This window comes from Gobius niger, assembly GCF_951799975.1.
Source record: "Gobius niger genome assembly, chromosome: 3".
NCBI lineage: Eukaryota > Metazoa > Chordata > Actinopteri > Gobiiformes > Gobiidae > Gobius > Gobius niger.
Genome location: NC_136854.1, coordinates 31,269,751 through 31,284,346, shown reverse-complemented (window position 1 = coordinate 31,284,346; position 14,596 = coordinate 31,269,751). Strand labels below are relative to the sequence as shown.

Genomic DNA, 14,596 nt, shown 5'->3' with positions numbered 1-14,596 from the left:
CTAGTGTGTCCTTCACACCACTGTACACTACCATTTCTTTATTCCAGGACTCAATTAAAATTGTAACGCAGACAGAACAAGAATAGTCGCTTTTACAGTTATTTTGCAAGTAAGTTACATAAGCTTTAATGAAAATGTACAGTCTGAAACTCCCGTGGCTTATTGAACACATTTATCTATCTCTTTAACTATTGTCTTTGGTTCTCGTCTGGGGTCTGCAGCCTTCAACATCAAAAGAGCCGTTTTGTCAGTTTTAATCCGAAAGAAAGTCTCAAAGAGTCGCAAGAGTATTTTTATCCGCAAACAACAAAGCATATACAACAAACTTGAAAGGCGTCGGTCATGCTATTAATAAAAGTTTATCTGCAAATTCAGAGTACCTCAGCCCATCCTCCTTCACTATTAAGTACTCTTGGCCCTACAAGCTTGAAGAGCACCTGATTTGTAAGTGTATTTGCTATCTTTTAGCATTTACTATCCTACTACGGTGATCCAGCGAGCACTCTGCCTCTCTACTTCAAGAAGGCATACATATTCTTGATTTATAATAATGATAAATAAGTAAGTTAAAATTACTTTGAAACTGTACTGATTGTAGCAAAGATCTGGACGGTCCTTCCCTATAAAAAATTCAACAAATCATTTGCCACAGCCTTCGCTCTGGTGCAGATTTTGCCTCAAACAGTTGCCGATTGTCACTCATAAAAACACATCATGGGTTTACTTTGTTCAAAAGCGTAGGCCATTGTGCAGGCCATTAGCACGTGAGCACCACGAGCTACTGAATATCCAACTTTTCATTACACGTATCACTGTATTGAGCTTCTCCAAACATCATATTATCAGGAATTTCAGATCATCTTTCCAAAAAATATCTATCACACGCTTTAACGCTTGTCCTTTTTCGACCCAACCTGTGAAAAGATCATTTTCAGCACAATTGCACGTAAACACATTAATTTTAAACCGGTGCATGTCAAAGTCATTTCTGAAACAGCCGCACAGTCCCGACATATCGCCAGCACCGGACCTCAGCACTGCAAATGTTTCACCTTACGAGCTATGAATAGATTAGCCCTAAGCAAGTCTCCGCCGGCGCAAGGAGCCTTGGAGAAATGAAGTCGGGGGAAAAGACAAGTTTAAGCGCTGATTGAATGAGAGACTAGAACGACAACATTGCTAGATAGATGCTTCCCCCACGCGCAATTGAAAATCTATTCTCTCAACAGGTTTACTGACAAACTGCGGGAGGTCAGTAACCCTTTAAAGCAGGAGTCTTAGGGGGGACATTGCAATGCATAAAAGAGGGCTCAAGTGGGTCCACCCAGCTGTCCGATGATGATCCCCACACAACAATTAGCAATCCCAAACATGTCAGCGTCCCGATCCGGGCTAACAAAGTGCAATCCCCACAGGCAGAATTAGGCAGTAAAAAAGGAGAAAACGGACTCACCCCAAGAGATTAAAAGAGCGCAAAGCGGTGGCAGACCAGCCTGATGCCGCTCGGGAAGCACTTGCTGATGTGTCACAGGAGGAATGCTGTTCCCCTTCCACCCCATGTATGGACGCCCTCCGGACTATATATAGCATTTACCCCCCAAAATTTACGCTCATTCCACACTTTGGGCAAGAACAGACTGCTGCGAATGTGGATACACTACTTTTTTGTAACTATATTTCGAAGGTTTGCACTTGTTGGATTGGGGGAATTACTAACCACGAGCTTAATTTGCCAAACAGGTGCTCTACTGGATAATGAATGTTTCCTTAAATCAACGATCCAAAGTGTTTTAAAATCAAAATAGGCATTAGTATCATTCTGTAATAATCTGTGATGAACTTTTTCCACATGATTTGGGTCAATAAACCAATTAAACTGCTTTTAATCCAGTCAAATCTGCCAGAATGAGAAGATGACTTTGCTAAATCTCATCCATGCATCTTCAGTCAATCCACAATCATCACTTAGGAATGATAATATCCAAATTCTGAATTGTAAATTGGCCCATAAAATATCAAATACATGTAAAGTTGCATCTCACCTTCGCAAATCAGAAAAAAAAAAAACAGTTGGGAAATGTTGTAAAATAAAGGCAGAAAATGTCTTTAAGTTTGTGTGTTTCTTGTGGGTCCCCAGAGCAAATGCCCGAGAGCCCTTTTTAGGTTTTCAAGACGCCGTCCTCCTCGGTTCACACTCCAGACTATTTTTAACCCCCGAGCCCACGATACAGTGATACCTCCGATTCTTACAGTACAAGAGCGCGGCGCCTATTTTTACCCGGTGCTCGGAGGCTAAAGCTCTGTGGGAAAGACCGAGAGGAAGAAAGGGCTGAGGATCCACAAGGGCAGCTGTTGTTTGACTTTACAGTCCTCCAGACCGACAGCTGCCATGTTGGAACAGACTTTGTTTAAACTGGATGACAGGAAGTGGCTTAATGTCATTTACACCTACAGTATGATCTTTACGAATGGTTTAGTGATTGTCAATGAGACTGACAGAGATATACAGCAGTCTTTAAAATGTAACAATGAATGAGAGATGGCCAACAATACGTCAGTTTTCAGTGTTTTAGCCTGTTTGCTTTCTCAACAGGAAGTACTTTCACCTGGAAACAAAGATATGGTTGAATCTCTCCAAAATGTGCTTTACTCACTAATAATAATATATTATAATAATATAATGCAACTGTCCCCCATAGATTTATACAAGAAAATAGGGCCTTCAAATGTTGTTTTCTCAAAATACATTTTTATCACACACACTGCCCTTAAAGTAGCAGCTACAAACTCACAAATGTCTAGTCTCATATTTGTAATGTAATTTAATGTCATTTGTAAATGTAATTTCTTTCAGCCCAAACTAGTTAACTCAAAGTGCAACGACATCCCTATGACTAATTCTTCATATGTAATATGTCAAAGAAACAAACCTAGCACTATTAATCCCTTAACCCCCACCTTAACCAAGCACATTTTCTCCAGTTCGGCTTTACCCAAATCTAAAAACTTCTGGACTGGAATGACTTAGTGTAACACCTCATTTGAAAGCTCATTTTTTCTGCATTTTTTGTTACATTTTAGAAGTGTTTTTGTTGTGTTCTCTTCTTTTGTTAATCACTTTTTTGTCGTGTTTTTGACATTTTTTGTTGCTTTTTCATCTCATTTATGTCACTTTTTTGTTGCTTTTTCATGTTGTGTTTTTGTCGTTTTTTTTTGCGGTATTGTTGTTTTATTGTTCTTGTTGTTGCACATATTTGTTGCTCTTTTCACACTTTTTTGCTTTTAGATTATGGGTAAAAGCAAACTGGGGAAAATGTGCTTGGTTCATGTGGAATAGGCTAAACTTGGCTATTTTTAATTTTAACATCATGACCACTGGAATCAATGCATTTTTTACGTCATTTTACACATGAAATTCTTTATTTCACAAAAAAATATGACATACACAAGTTTGCCATACCTTTGTTTCAACATTTATGTCAAAGTGGAATCACAAAATGTTTTTTTCCCCATTGACCTTTTCCCCCTTGCCTAAAATCTACCAAACTTATCTAAACGGATCACTTTCCTCAGGTGGTCATCACTTTAAAAAAATAATAATAATAATTCATTGCTTCTTTAATGCGTTTTTGTCACACATTTTTATAATTTTTATACACTTTTTTGTTGCATTTTTGTTGCTCTTTCGTTTTGTTTTCATCTTTGTTTTTGTCTCATTTTCATGACTATTTAGAAGCTTTTTTCAACAAGCTTTTTTCAAGAAGCTTGTAGATTGGGGTAAAGCCAAACTAGAGAAAATGTGTTCTGCTCAGGCGGGCGATAAGAGGTGTAATCAGTCTAGATGAGAAACATTAGGACTGACACATTAGGCCCACTAATGAGGCACTTTGCTGCTTAAAAGAAGAACTAAGTATACATATTTATTACCTTAATAAATCCTCTTTGTCCCTCTGGGGCAAGTGTTGATGGGATGATTGGGGGATTCTTTCAAAGTTTCTTGCCAGAAAACCACTGCCACTTTTTTGCTTCTACTGAACAATCTGAAGTGAATAAACATCCGTATGGACCAGATTTTAGACTTGGCTTTATTTGTATGTGATAAATATGTTTATATTTTGCCAGAAATGGCTTAAAGGAGTGAAAAATTGTGTTTCCCAAAAGATTATATTTTCCCCCTCGGCAAGGCTACGCCGAGAATGTTCATTTTTCTGATTTGATTTATTAACATAAGCTAATAAGGCTCATTTGGACAAAACCAATGATAAGGACCCTGGCAAAGCTTTGGATAAACAAAACATAATACAAATAAACAAAAGGTATGGAGGGAAAAGGGCACTTCAGGGGCATGGAGCAAAAGGGGAAGGGGCTCAAGCCCCCTCTGCATGGGCCTGCTAAACTGAGCGACCCGATGAAATCAAACAAGACCCGGAAAAATTTGTTTCAATTGGCCAACCCGATCCGAATCCGTACATATATAATAGCTCATGGACTTGTCAGTTACTTAGTTCAAAAGCTGTACAATCTAAAACAACGAAGAGCTTTAACAAGACCAAATTCATCCAATCTATACCAGAATTTAGTACAATCTACTAGCCTGGCTAACGCCAGACTAAAATCACAAGTGATATTTAGTCTGGGGACCACCAATTCATTTTCTCGTAGGAGAGGTGTGGTTTACGGGGCGCTACAAATGTCTATCATGCGTCTGCACGTAGCACAGCCAATCGTATCATCGTATCAGATGACGTATGACGTACCCGCTGTAAACTTTCGAGCTAAACTATTTAAAACACGGCCTAAAACTTGATCGAAAAATAGCGTCGCGTCTGCTGCTGTCATGTTTGATCCATAAATAAACTTTTTTTTTTTAAATCCGTAAATAAACTACAAGCTTCCGTATATATCGAATAGCGCGTCATCATCTTGCCGTCCCTTCTCGTTCTGTGATTGGTTCCCAAATCCATGCGAAAATTTCGGCCATGGTCCCCAGGCTGTTGTGCAGTTCGAAATGATTCGAGCGCACACAGCAGCATGGCGTTAGCCAGGTTAACAATCTACACAATAAATGCATGGAACAAACCACACAGTAATGACCAATCACTAATCCAGGAACCAAACCATAAAAAACCTAGGTTTAGTCTGACAGTGTTGTAATATGGCCTTATCCACTTTCAGAATCTGTCTCCCTCTAGTGGTGAATTTGTGAACTGTCTAGACTGCAGTAACGCTTGAATTCAAGTTCATACTAAACCTTAGCTGTGCCACAAATGTTTACCCATTGAAATAAAGGCCTTTTCAGTACTTTCTGGTGCTGCTCAAATTTACTGGAGTGCCTGGATCTGCAGTTTATTTTGGTATTCCAAATATACAGCCCAGATTTCAGTTCTTAAAGGCAACACACGTTTATGTAGTACGGAGTGAAACAAATCAAAGCCTAATCAAAGACTCACCATTATCTCTCTCTCTGGTAAAAGTTGAACTCAGCCCCTTTGCACAATGTTTGGTCTCTGCTGCCCTCTGGTGTCCACACAGAAGATAACGGCGCTCCTGCACACAATAAAAAGACAATGAAATTGACCAACAATACATTTCAACCAGTGCCATCAATTATTTTTTCTTTCTGCAACAGATGCTCTTCCATCCTTTCACTCTGTTTTGCTTCAGATACTTGAAATCAAAAATAAAACATCAAATTTACAGGAATCAAATGTGTTATATGTTAGAAATCATCACGTTTACACTGCGGTTGACGTTTTTTTCCGTAGGTCACTGTATGTAAACCGCATCGTGAACAAGTGACACACAAATGCACTTCCTGGATTCCTCTGAGCGGTGACCTCTGACCCTTGGCCCGAGCCTGTTTGGACAGCAGCACAGACGGTCACTGGGGCGTGATATAACGGGGCAGGACGACGACGACGACAGGGAGGATTTAGGTCAAACGCAACAGACCATTTCAACCATTTCCTCACTCATTTATTTCAGTATCTGGGCTGGAAGTTCACATTAACAGGATGAAGTTCACACAAGTGACGGAAGTGGCTATTTTAGACACGTTTCATGTGTAGACAGTCTCAGTAGCACTATGTAAGGTGCAATTTGGATGTAACTTTCCTCATTTTCTTATGAAGTAAAAAATATTTAATGTACTTTTACTCCCAACATTTTACCTATGACAAGACCATCATGTCAAACGTGCTTCAGGCCAGCGTTTCTCAAACTTCTCTCGTGGCATTTGGGCTTCTCCGGCTGCTACTCAGGGTCATCTGCAATTTTAAACTTTACTCATTTTAACTCATTTTAAGAGATAATCTAATGTATCAAGTTAGGATTTAATCTGAATGATACAACCCAGTTCAGACATATGTTAGTCCAATGTATATGTATTTTAGACCGGTTTAGTCCAGATTTGATGCACAAAAGAGATATCTTGAAGTTAAATGACAAAAAAATCTGAAAATTGGACCTTCATTTGAGTCAAGTTTTGGCTGAAAATGAACGAGAACGGCTTTAGAAAGATTTGGAAATGTACCACAAATGTAATTTAATGGAGTGTAGAAAAGCCTAACCGGGTACGGGAGTAAATAAGCTTTCTTCATTCATACATGAGGTTTTCACTGCTGACGGACCCCCTAACCCGTAAACCTACAAAACAATTGACCCTGAAGCGTTGTAGAGACCACTGTGATTGAAAGTCAAGGCGCCATGCTGACCCCCCATATAGCCGCTGGGTCACTACAAGGTCAAATACACACACATATAAACTTTTTTTTCTTGCATAAAAAGTTGCATAATGACCCTTTGAGTAAATCAATAGAGTCCCCATATTTTGGTCCCATTCCTCACGAAAATTAAAAGTTAGCACTATATGGAACTCTTTTTGCATAGCATCAGCTGCAAACCATGTTGAATTGCAATGTCCCTGTCAAATAAATACATAAAAAACAAAACAAAATGTCAACCTGTCATCTTATTTCATGTAAATTCTTCAATCTTTTTGAAATAAGTAATTTTGTCAAGATATATTTTCGACTTATATTACAAAACTAGATCTCATCGCACTCAAAATTAGACGAAAACATAACATAATTTACATGAAAAAAGATTGTTGATGTTTTTTTCTTAATGTAAGTGTAAAAAACAAACAAATCTACTTATTTAAAGATGATTTTCCTTTTTTTCTTGATGAGTGGAAGGTTAAAATTATTCATGAGAAAAGCTTTAGCCAATCATATCTATTTTTAGAAAATGAAAGCGCTATAAACAGTCATATAAGTAGCATTATTTTGAATCATGAACCTTTTTCTTAACCTTCGGGTCACATCAGCAAAGCACATGAAGGTCAGAGGGGAAGGTCACGGAGCGGCGGCCATGACACCAGCCCCCGTTCATTCACAGTAAACTACAAAGCTGCTCATTTCGGGGCAGACGCACTGAAGGGGAAAGCTCCTCATTCATGTAAATCCCCTCAGGGGGAGACACGGGGGAGGAGAGAAGGAAAGCCCCGCGTCAGACGAGTTTGGACCCGGGACGTCATGAGAGGAAGACGTCACGAGAGGAAGACGTCACGCGGTCAGCAGGTAGCGACGTCATGAAGCTGGAGCGCGAGAGAGGAGAGGGCGGATGGAGGGGCGGTGTGGGGGTGAGACGAGGAGAGGCCACTCCAGGCTACGTGCACGGGTGTTATGGCAACATTGGCAAGGGCATAAAGGAAATTTCGCAGTGTCATGAGGTTTTCCATTAGACTGAGCTTTAATACATGTCCAGGAGCGGTCACATTTGAGAGAAGCCAATATGAACTTCTAAACGGATTCAAGACTCACATGCATTTTAAAGCATGTTTGTACAGCTCTAAACTGTGTGGTAAGCAGGTTTTATACACAGTAAGACCAGATGGAGACAAGATACTGTGTTTTGTTGTTTGCAGACGTTTATATTACGGCCTAAAGCAGCGGTTCTCAAACTTTTCACACCAAGTACCACCTCATAAAATGCTGTGTCCTCCACTTCACTGCCACTTTCAGTTGGCATGATTAGAGGGCAGGTGTAAGAGACAGCACTTCGGCTATAAAAGTCCGGAACGCCGATGTTCTCCCTCCCATTCCATTCATTTGTGCACAGAAATGCTAAAATGCCATACCAAAAGTTGCTATTTGTTTCTGTTGCAAAACTCTCAAGCTCTCATCAGCGCAGAGACCAGGAGCCAAGTTGCGGAGCAGGTCGGCCCAGCCTGGACCTCTGGGAAGAAGCTCCTCTATAGTCTTAAGTCCCTTCTAGCCCCTGCTCCTCCAAACTCCAACAAGCCTGGACTCCCTAGCAAGGAAGGCCCCCCCAAACTCCTTACAGCTCCCGAAACCGACCACGCTGGAACCTCCCTGTAGTATTTGTGAATACTTTTAGAATTTTTGTAATAAAGCAACTTTAGCTTCTGCAGTTGTTGTGGTTTCCTTATACTCCAGTGATCAGTAATTTGAAGGGCGTTACGTTTGACCTTGCAAGTGGCGATCAAATCAGCCAAAAGAATCTAAAATAAATCTAAAGTGGACTTAATTATGCAATAACAAGGTATACACTGGAAAAAAATAATCATCATCTTAAGGAAGAAATGACATAAATCTACTTGAATTAAAGCAGTACTAAGTAACTCATGCCCCTAGAGGCCAGAAGCGCTACTGCAGGTGTCGTAGCAAGTTGCGTTTTTTACTCATTAATTGTCCGTGACAGTAAATAAAGACAAAGGAAGAGAGGGATATTGCACATCCAGTTACACAATGGAGATTACTTTTTCAGTCAAACTTGGCTGTAATTACTGTGGCGCTAGCCCGCAGTTAGCTTTGCCCATTAGCCTGTTAGCTGCTTCTTTGTGATTCCATTAGTGTGTACCGGTGGCTCCGACCCGTAGGCAGCGAAGTTGCAATTGTGGTTTTCTGGTCAGAGACACCAGGGGGCAGATGAAAGACCCTCCAATCATCCCATTAACACTTGTATTAGCCCCAAAGGGACAACGGAAAGGATTTATTAAGGTAAACAAGTTACTTAGAACTGCTTTTAAAATCTAAAGTTTGAGTAGATTGGTCTTGATCAGATAAAACCTCTTATTGCCACTGGAACAAGCACATCTTTTCTTAATTATTGATTATTTTGTTCATTTTAAGTAAAAAATAAACCTTTTTAAAAGTAAAAGTATAGAATGGAATTTCTGCTCCATTGGATTAGCCATCCATCCATCTTCTTCCACTTGTCCGTTGCCGGGTTGTGGGGGCAGCTGTTGGAGTTGCCCAAATCACATTGCACCAGCCCCTTATGGCTCCTCCTGCAGGTGGTGGGTCCACAGAAGGACGGCCTCACAATTAAACGGGCCTGTTGGTCTCTCATAAGGGGCTTCTGAACCGCTCTTTGTCTGACCCGTCACCTAGGACCTGTTGCACGAAGCCCCTGACAACAGAGCTCCAGGATCATTCGGGTGCTCAAACCCCTCCACCACGTTAAGGTGGGGCCATTGGATTAGCATTTTTATTTAATCTTAGATTAGGTCAAACGACCCATATTCAACATAAAGAACTTTTATTAAAGCAATTTTAAGTACTTTATCTCATTAAGAGGGTATTTTTTCCAGTGTAAGCCATGTCTTAGCACATCTTGAGTCCATCCCTTATTCCCTATAGCCTAAATGAAAGGATCTCTAATTAAAATGAATACAGTCTTACCCGTAAACACAACCTGAATAACTGCTGTCTTTGTGATTTGTTGATTGTGACCCTGATCTCAATTCGATTGCGACTTACTGCTCGGTCGCTCAGTGGGTTTCCCCAGCGTCATTGAAGGATGGGTCAATCGCAGAGGTCAAGTTATCTCCCTATGAGGACAATAAAGTGCATCTTAAGCCATTACTTTTGATCTAAAACTAGGCTATTATGAAGTTCCTCACACATCACAAGTTGCTCAGCGTGTTTGTGGGTGTTAAGCCTCTCTGATCGGTGTGTGGAGCTGACAGTGGGCCAGTGCTCCTCTGGTGTCTCTAATGCCCTTCACTCTAGCTTGCTCTCCCTCTGCCCCCCTGCCCCCTCCCTCTCTGTCCATGATGCAGCAGGAGGAGCCCCGTGACATCACTGCGCTGCGTCCTGTCTATCCGCACGTCCGCCCCTGTCCCACTGTGTCCCGCTATGAGAACCTACCCCTCCCTCCCTTCCTTCCTCTCCTCTCTCCTCACGCTCCATTGTCTATCCAATCAGGCTCCTTGATGGGGGCTGGGCATAGTACCCGTAGCACTCAGCTCTGCCCCCCCATTGGCCTGCCTCTACATAGCTGTCGCAGGAAGCCGGTTTCCTTGTGGGCCGGGCTTAGCGCTGCTGACCCAACCTCTATGCGATTTCCAAGAGAGTGTGTGTGCGTGCCTATCGCGGGGTAGACAGGCCATCTCTCGCTCGCCTGCTTTGCTCCTGATATCGGCACCGCTTCCAAGCCAACAAGCCTTCTGTAGACTCTGTCACGTCTAAACTCATCGCAAGGTGGATTGGGGGACAGCAGACAGCGCGAATTCTAGGCCCCCTTTGGTTTCTTCTTTCTCTCCTGCTTTTTGGACAGCTCCAGGATGATAGCGGCTCAGCTTTTGGCCTACTACTTCACAGAGCTGAAGGATGATCAGCTGAAAAAGGTAAGCCCTTTGCCTATATTAAATGTACAGCAGTGAGGAGTATTGCAGCAGCAGTAGTAGTAGTGGAATCCAGCCTGTAGCAATCCATGCGTGGTATGGAAACATCATGACAGCCACAGAAAGAGGCGAGCGCTCATCAGGGTCCACTGGGCGTAACACTGACAGAGCAAGGATGCAGCATTTGAGGGCAGAAAAGGCAACAGAGAGTCAAATTTGTCCTGAAATGAGTGTCTCTGTCCACGTTTGGGCCAGAGTTTTTGGATGTCCTTGAGCAGGCCTGGACACTGATGGTGTGCCGTGTGTTTCCGGGAGCGATGGTTGCCATAGCGGCAGAAGCAGACAGGTGTCAGCGGAGGGAGAAGTCGTGCGCTGCTCCTCTCTGCCTCCTCAGTGAAAAATCCTGCACATTTTGTACATTATACAGATTAATACAGATTTATTTATCATTCATTATCATTAGGGCGGCACAACTGATCGCAATATGAATAATTGCAATTAGCAAATTAGCAAAGACTGCGATTAGTTAGGTATGAACAATATCTGGAAGTACTTTACAGCACAGCACAGTGATAGCACGGAACCAGCATGAGTCAAAGTGTAGTAGCATGGTAATTACATGGAAAAAGGACACATATGAAGACTAGTATTAAACTTAACCCAATCCCTACATTATAAAGACTGTAAATTAAAGGAAACTTCCTCAGTATTGTTTGTAATAATATTGAAACAGGACTTCAAAATCCAAGTAACCGTTATTTGCATCCTATTACCATATAATTTATTATTGTGATGTAGAGTAGAGTCCGACCCAATATCCTTTTCAACTAACTATATGATCTCCATGGGGTCTTGATATGTAAAACTGAATAATCTGTATGTTAGTTCCCTACAAACACTTTCTGATATCTAATTCAGTTCATATATTGTCTCTTAAGTGTTTTTGCTGTGGGATGGGGCTGCACAATATATCACCACATTATAATTCATTGCAATGTTAGGTAAAGAAGATGAACTGAATCTTGATTTTAAAACATTTCCGCAAATGAAATCACAGTCGCACGTGTCAGAAAAACTGCAAAAAGATATTGCTTTCAAACGTCATCCAGCTGTACATTTATGAATTGCACATGAATCACAGACATACATGAATCATATTTTACATAAGGCTCAAGGTCTAAATCTATATTCTCTCTGTATTGTCTAGTTTTCATTTTAGCATTCTGCACCTGTTAACTAATATTAGTTCTATAGTATGTGTATGTGTTCAAACCATGACTCATATACTGCCTACAACTTAAGCCCTTTTGAGTGAAACATTCAGATTTTTCTCACTGCCTTAGGACTAGACTATTAATATCTCTCAAAGCCTTGCACAACCAGGACCAGAGCTTCTTATGTATATTTATCTAATGTCCAATCATCACAACCTGCTTTAGTGGCTGGGCTTGAGCGACCCTCCACATAGAGGTCAACTGCACTGAACGGAGGTATGGGTGTAACAATAAAAGTGCTATCATAATATCGCAATAGTGCACAATGTTATCAAGAACTTTCGCAATATCAAATGTTCCCAGGTCTGAAACGTATCTTACTATTGCAGCAGCGCGGAAGAAAAACAGTGAGAGAACTATGTAGACCATAATCCTTTGCTTCATGTTACTAAGCCAACATTATAATATACAGTATAGTATATTAAAGGTATTTAAAGCCAAAATGTAGAATAGTCCAGGTCATATTTACATCAACAAATGTAATAGCAATACAAAATATGCTCCTAATTCTCTGCAAGATGATGCTATTTTTGCTATGGGTAATCTAAGAAAACTATTGTATTTACACCCAATGTTGTAGTTAAAGCAAAGACAGCCACATCTCCATGGAGACGACCTGGTGATGTCTTGCTCCCAGCAGAGTTCAAGGCGTGCCTGTGAAGGTACACCTTTCACCAATGATTCCCTCTTGAAATTAAGGCTAATTGGATGATGTTTCTAAAACAAATGATGTCAAATGAGCCTGAATGGGCATCACAAAGCTACTGATGGTAAATGGTCTCAATTTCGCTTTCCCACCTACTCGAAGAGCTAACTGCTCAGTTTTTACTGCCACAGAAAGACGACAGGGATTACTACAACAATTTTGCCCAAAATGCAAGCAACTGTGATTATCTCACAGGTCTAATATAATGCATATACTAGAAAGTCTTCTAGCGACTGAAAAATGGCATGTAACAGTTAAATGTTTCAAACAATTTGATTTAATTATGTAATTTCAAACTTTTAGAGATATATATATATATTGATCAGTTTCTGTCTGTTATCCCCCTGTATGGTTCTGACTGTCCGGCGTTACCATGGAAATCAGCTGCACTACGTCAGTTTCAATTAACTTAAGAATAAGTAGCTTTTCTACAGTACAACAGTTACCACGTAATATTGCAATTAACATTGTATCGAGATTTTGTTATGTCTTATTGCGTGTGATTGAAGAGATGTTGTACGAACTCAATGAACCCTCAAAATATCAATAAGAGAGAGAGAGAGAGTGAGGCCACCACAAAGGCACTCAAGCTAAAGGACATTACTTTTCCATTTCATGGACTTCCTATGGGCTGTGCTTCTTACCACTTTTAAATGCATAATGACTATATCAATGTATATAATGTATATCACACAAAATCTGCTTGTTTTAGGTTTAAACCATGTTATAATGGTACATCATCAAACATATACTTTGAGTGCTGATTTGTTTCATTTTCATTTGTTTTATTCTGCATATTCAGTCCAACTCCCACTGAAAACGCGGGCCCACACTCTGATATACGCCACGCAAAGGAACCCAAAGGAACCCATGCATGAGAGATTCACTAAACTCGTTCTGATCCTGTTCATAGTCAAGCTCTCTTCCCTGTGCTGATTGAATATGGCTTCCAAAGTTTAGATATTGCTCCTCTGCTATGGTCACTGGAGCAAAAGAGGAAAAAGTGCGCCCTCTACTGGCATTATATATAACTAGCGGCATCTTCTACTTAGGGTAGGCAGGTTTGTTTGACGGAGGGTCAATTTTCTTCATTGCTAAAATGCCAAGGGCCAAAACTAACAATTGTAGCCCAAAGTAAAGCAATTTTTTTTCTACAAATATAAGTTTTGCAAATCATAATGACCTAATGGGGTGTTTTGCCAGGAAATGTGAAAATATTGACAGTATTTTCCACATTTTAGAGTACTTTATCACGTATTTGGTCTCTAATTTATGAATAAATGTTCTCTCAAAATATCTCTTGGGGGCCAAAGGTTTTATGTTGGAGGGCCAAATTTGGCCCGCGGGCCTGATGTTGCCCACCCCTGTTCTGCATGGACGTAAGACGGCAAAAATACCAAGGATAAGGTGTGTAAAGTACTTGTACAATGCTGAATATAACCTAATAAAGGAGTTTAAAAGTATATCTGCAGAGTAACAATCAAGTAAAAGTCTTCTGGTTCATAAATGTGAGAGTGAGAGTTGTCTGAGTGACTAAATGTCCTCACAGAATGTTATTTTTTAGTAAATGAGTGGGCATATAATTATAATGTAAAAGTAACCTCTAAGTTTGGGCTGCCCGAAAGATTAATAGCAATCTAATCAAATCCCAATTTTAATGGTTGTAATTTGCAAATCATGTCCATAAACCATGCCTGATGAAGGACCAAGCCTGAAACGCCACATCACTCGTTCAAGTTAATAAATCTTTTTCCAGGGAACTACTTGGTTGCACAGGCTCTTATTTTACACACATTTTTCTGATGCGTTTCAACTTTAGACGTGCGTGTCTTTCATGAAGACTCTCCATAGATACATGTGGCAATGCATCATACTAGGGGGCGTGGCCTAGCTGGGAGGGAAGGAAGCTCAAGCTTGTTAAGTCCAAATCGGGTCTTTGTAAATGCTTTGATTGAGAGCAGATTC

General features: G+C 40.6%; 2 protein-coding genes across 4 annotated transcripts in view; one reads left to right on the top strand and one right to left on the bottom strand.

The window, feature by feature from the left end:
* The window catches only part of myom2a (myomesin 2a), a gene marked incomplete at its 5' end in the record, with an annotated part of 35,311 nt that extends 33,721 nt beyond the window's left edge, over positions 1-1,590 (bottom strand). Inside the window, one exon of one of the 3 annotated variants that reach the window (XM_079553272.1) lies at positions 1,454-1,590. In XM_079553272.1, coding sequence (XP_079409398.1) covers positions 1,454-1,590 — 137 coding nt within the window. The remainder of the gene's footprint in view (positions 1-1,453) is intronic. The other 2 variants (XM_079553274.1, XM_079553273.1) reach the window with 2 other exon arrangements.
* Positions 1,591-10,334: 8,744 nt separating this feature from the next.
* Positions 10,335-14,596, top strand: part of LOC306960785 (hexokinase-1) — a 38,316-nt gene continuing 34,054 nt past the window's right edge. The window contains exon 1 of the mRNA XM_079553336.1: positions 10,335-10,654. Within this exon, the coding sequence (XP_079409462.1) occupies positions 10,592-10,654 (63 nt within the window). The 5' untranslated portion in view covers positions 10,335-10,591. The remainder of the gene's footprint in view (positions 10,655-14,596) is intronic.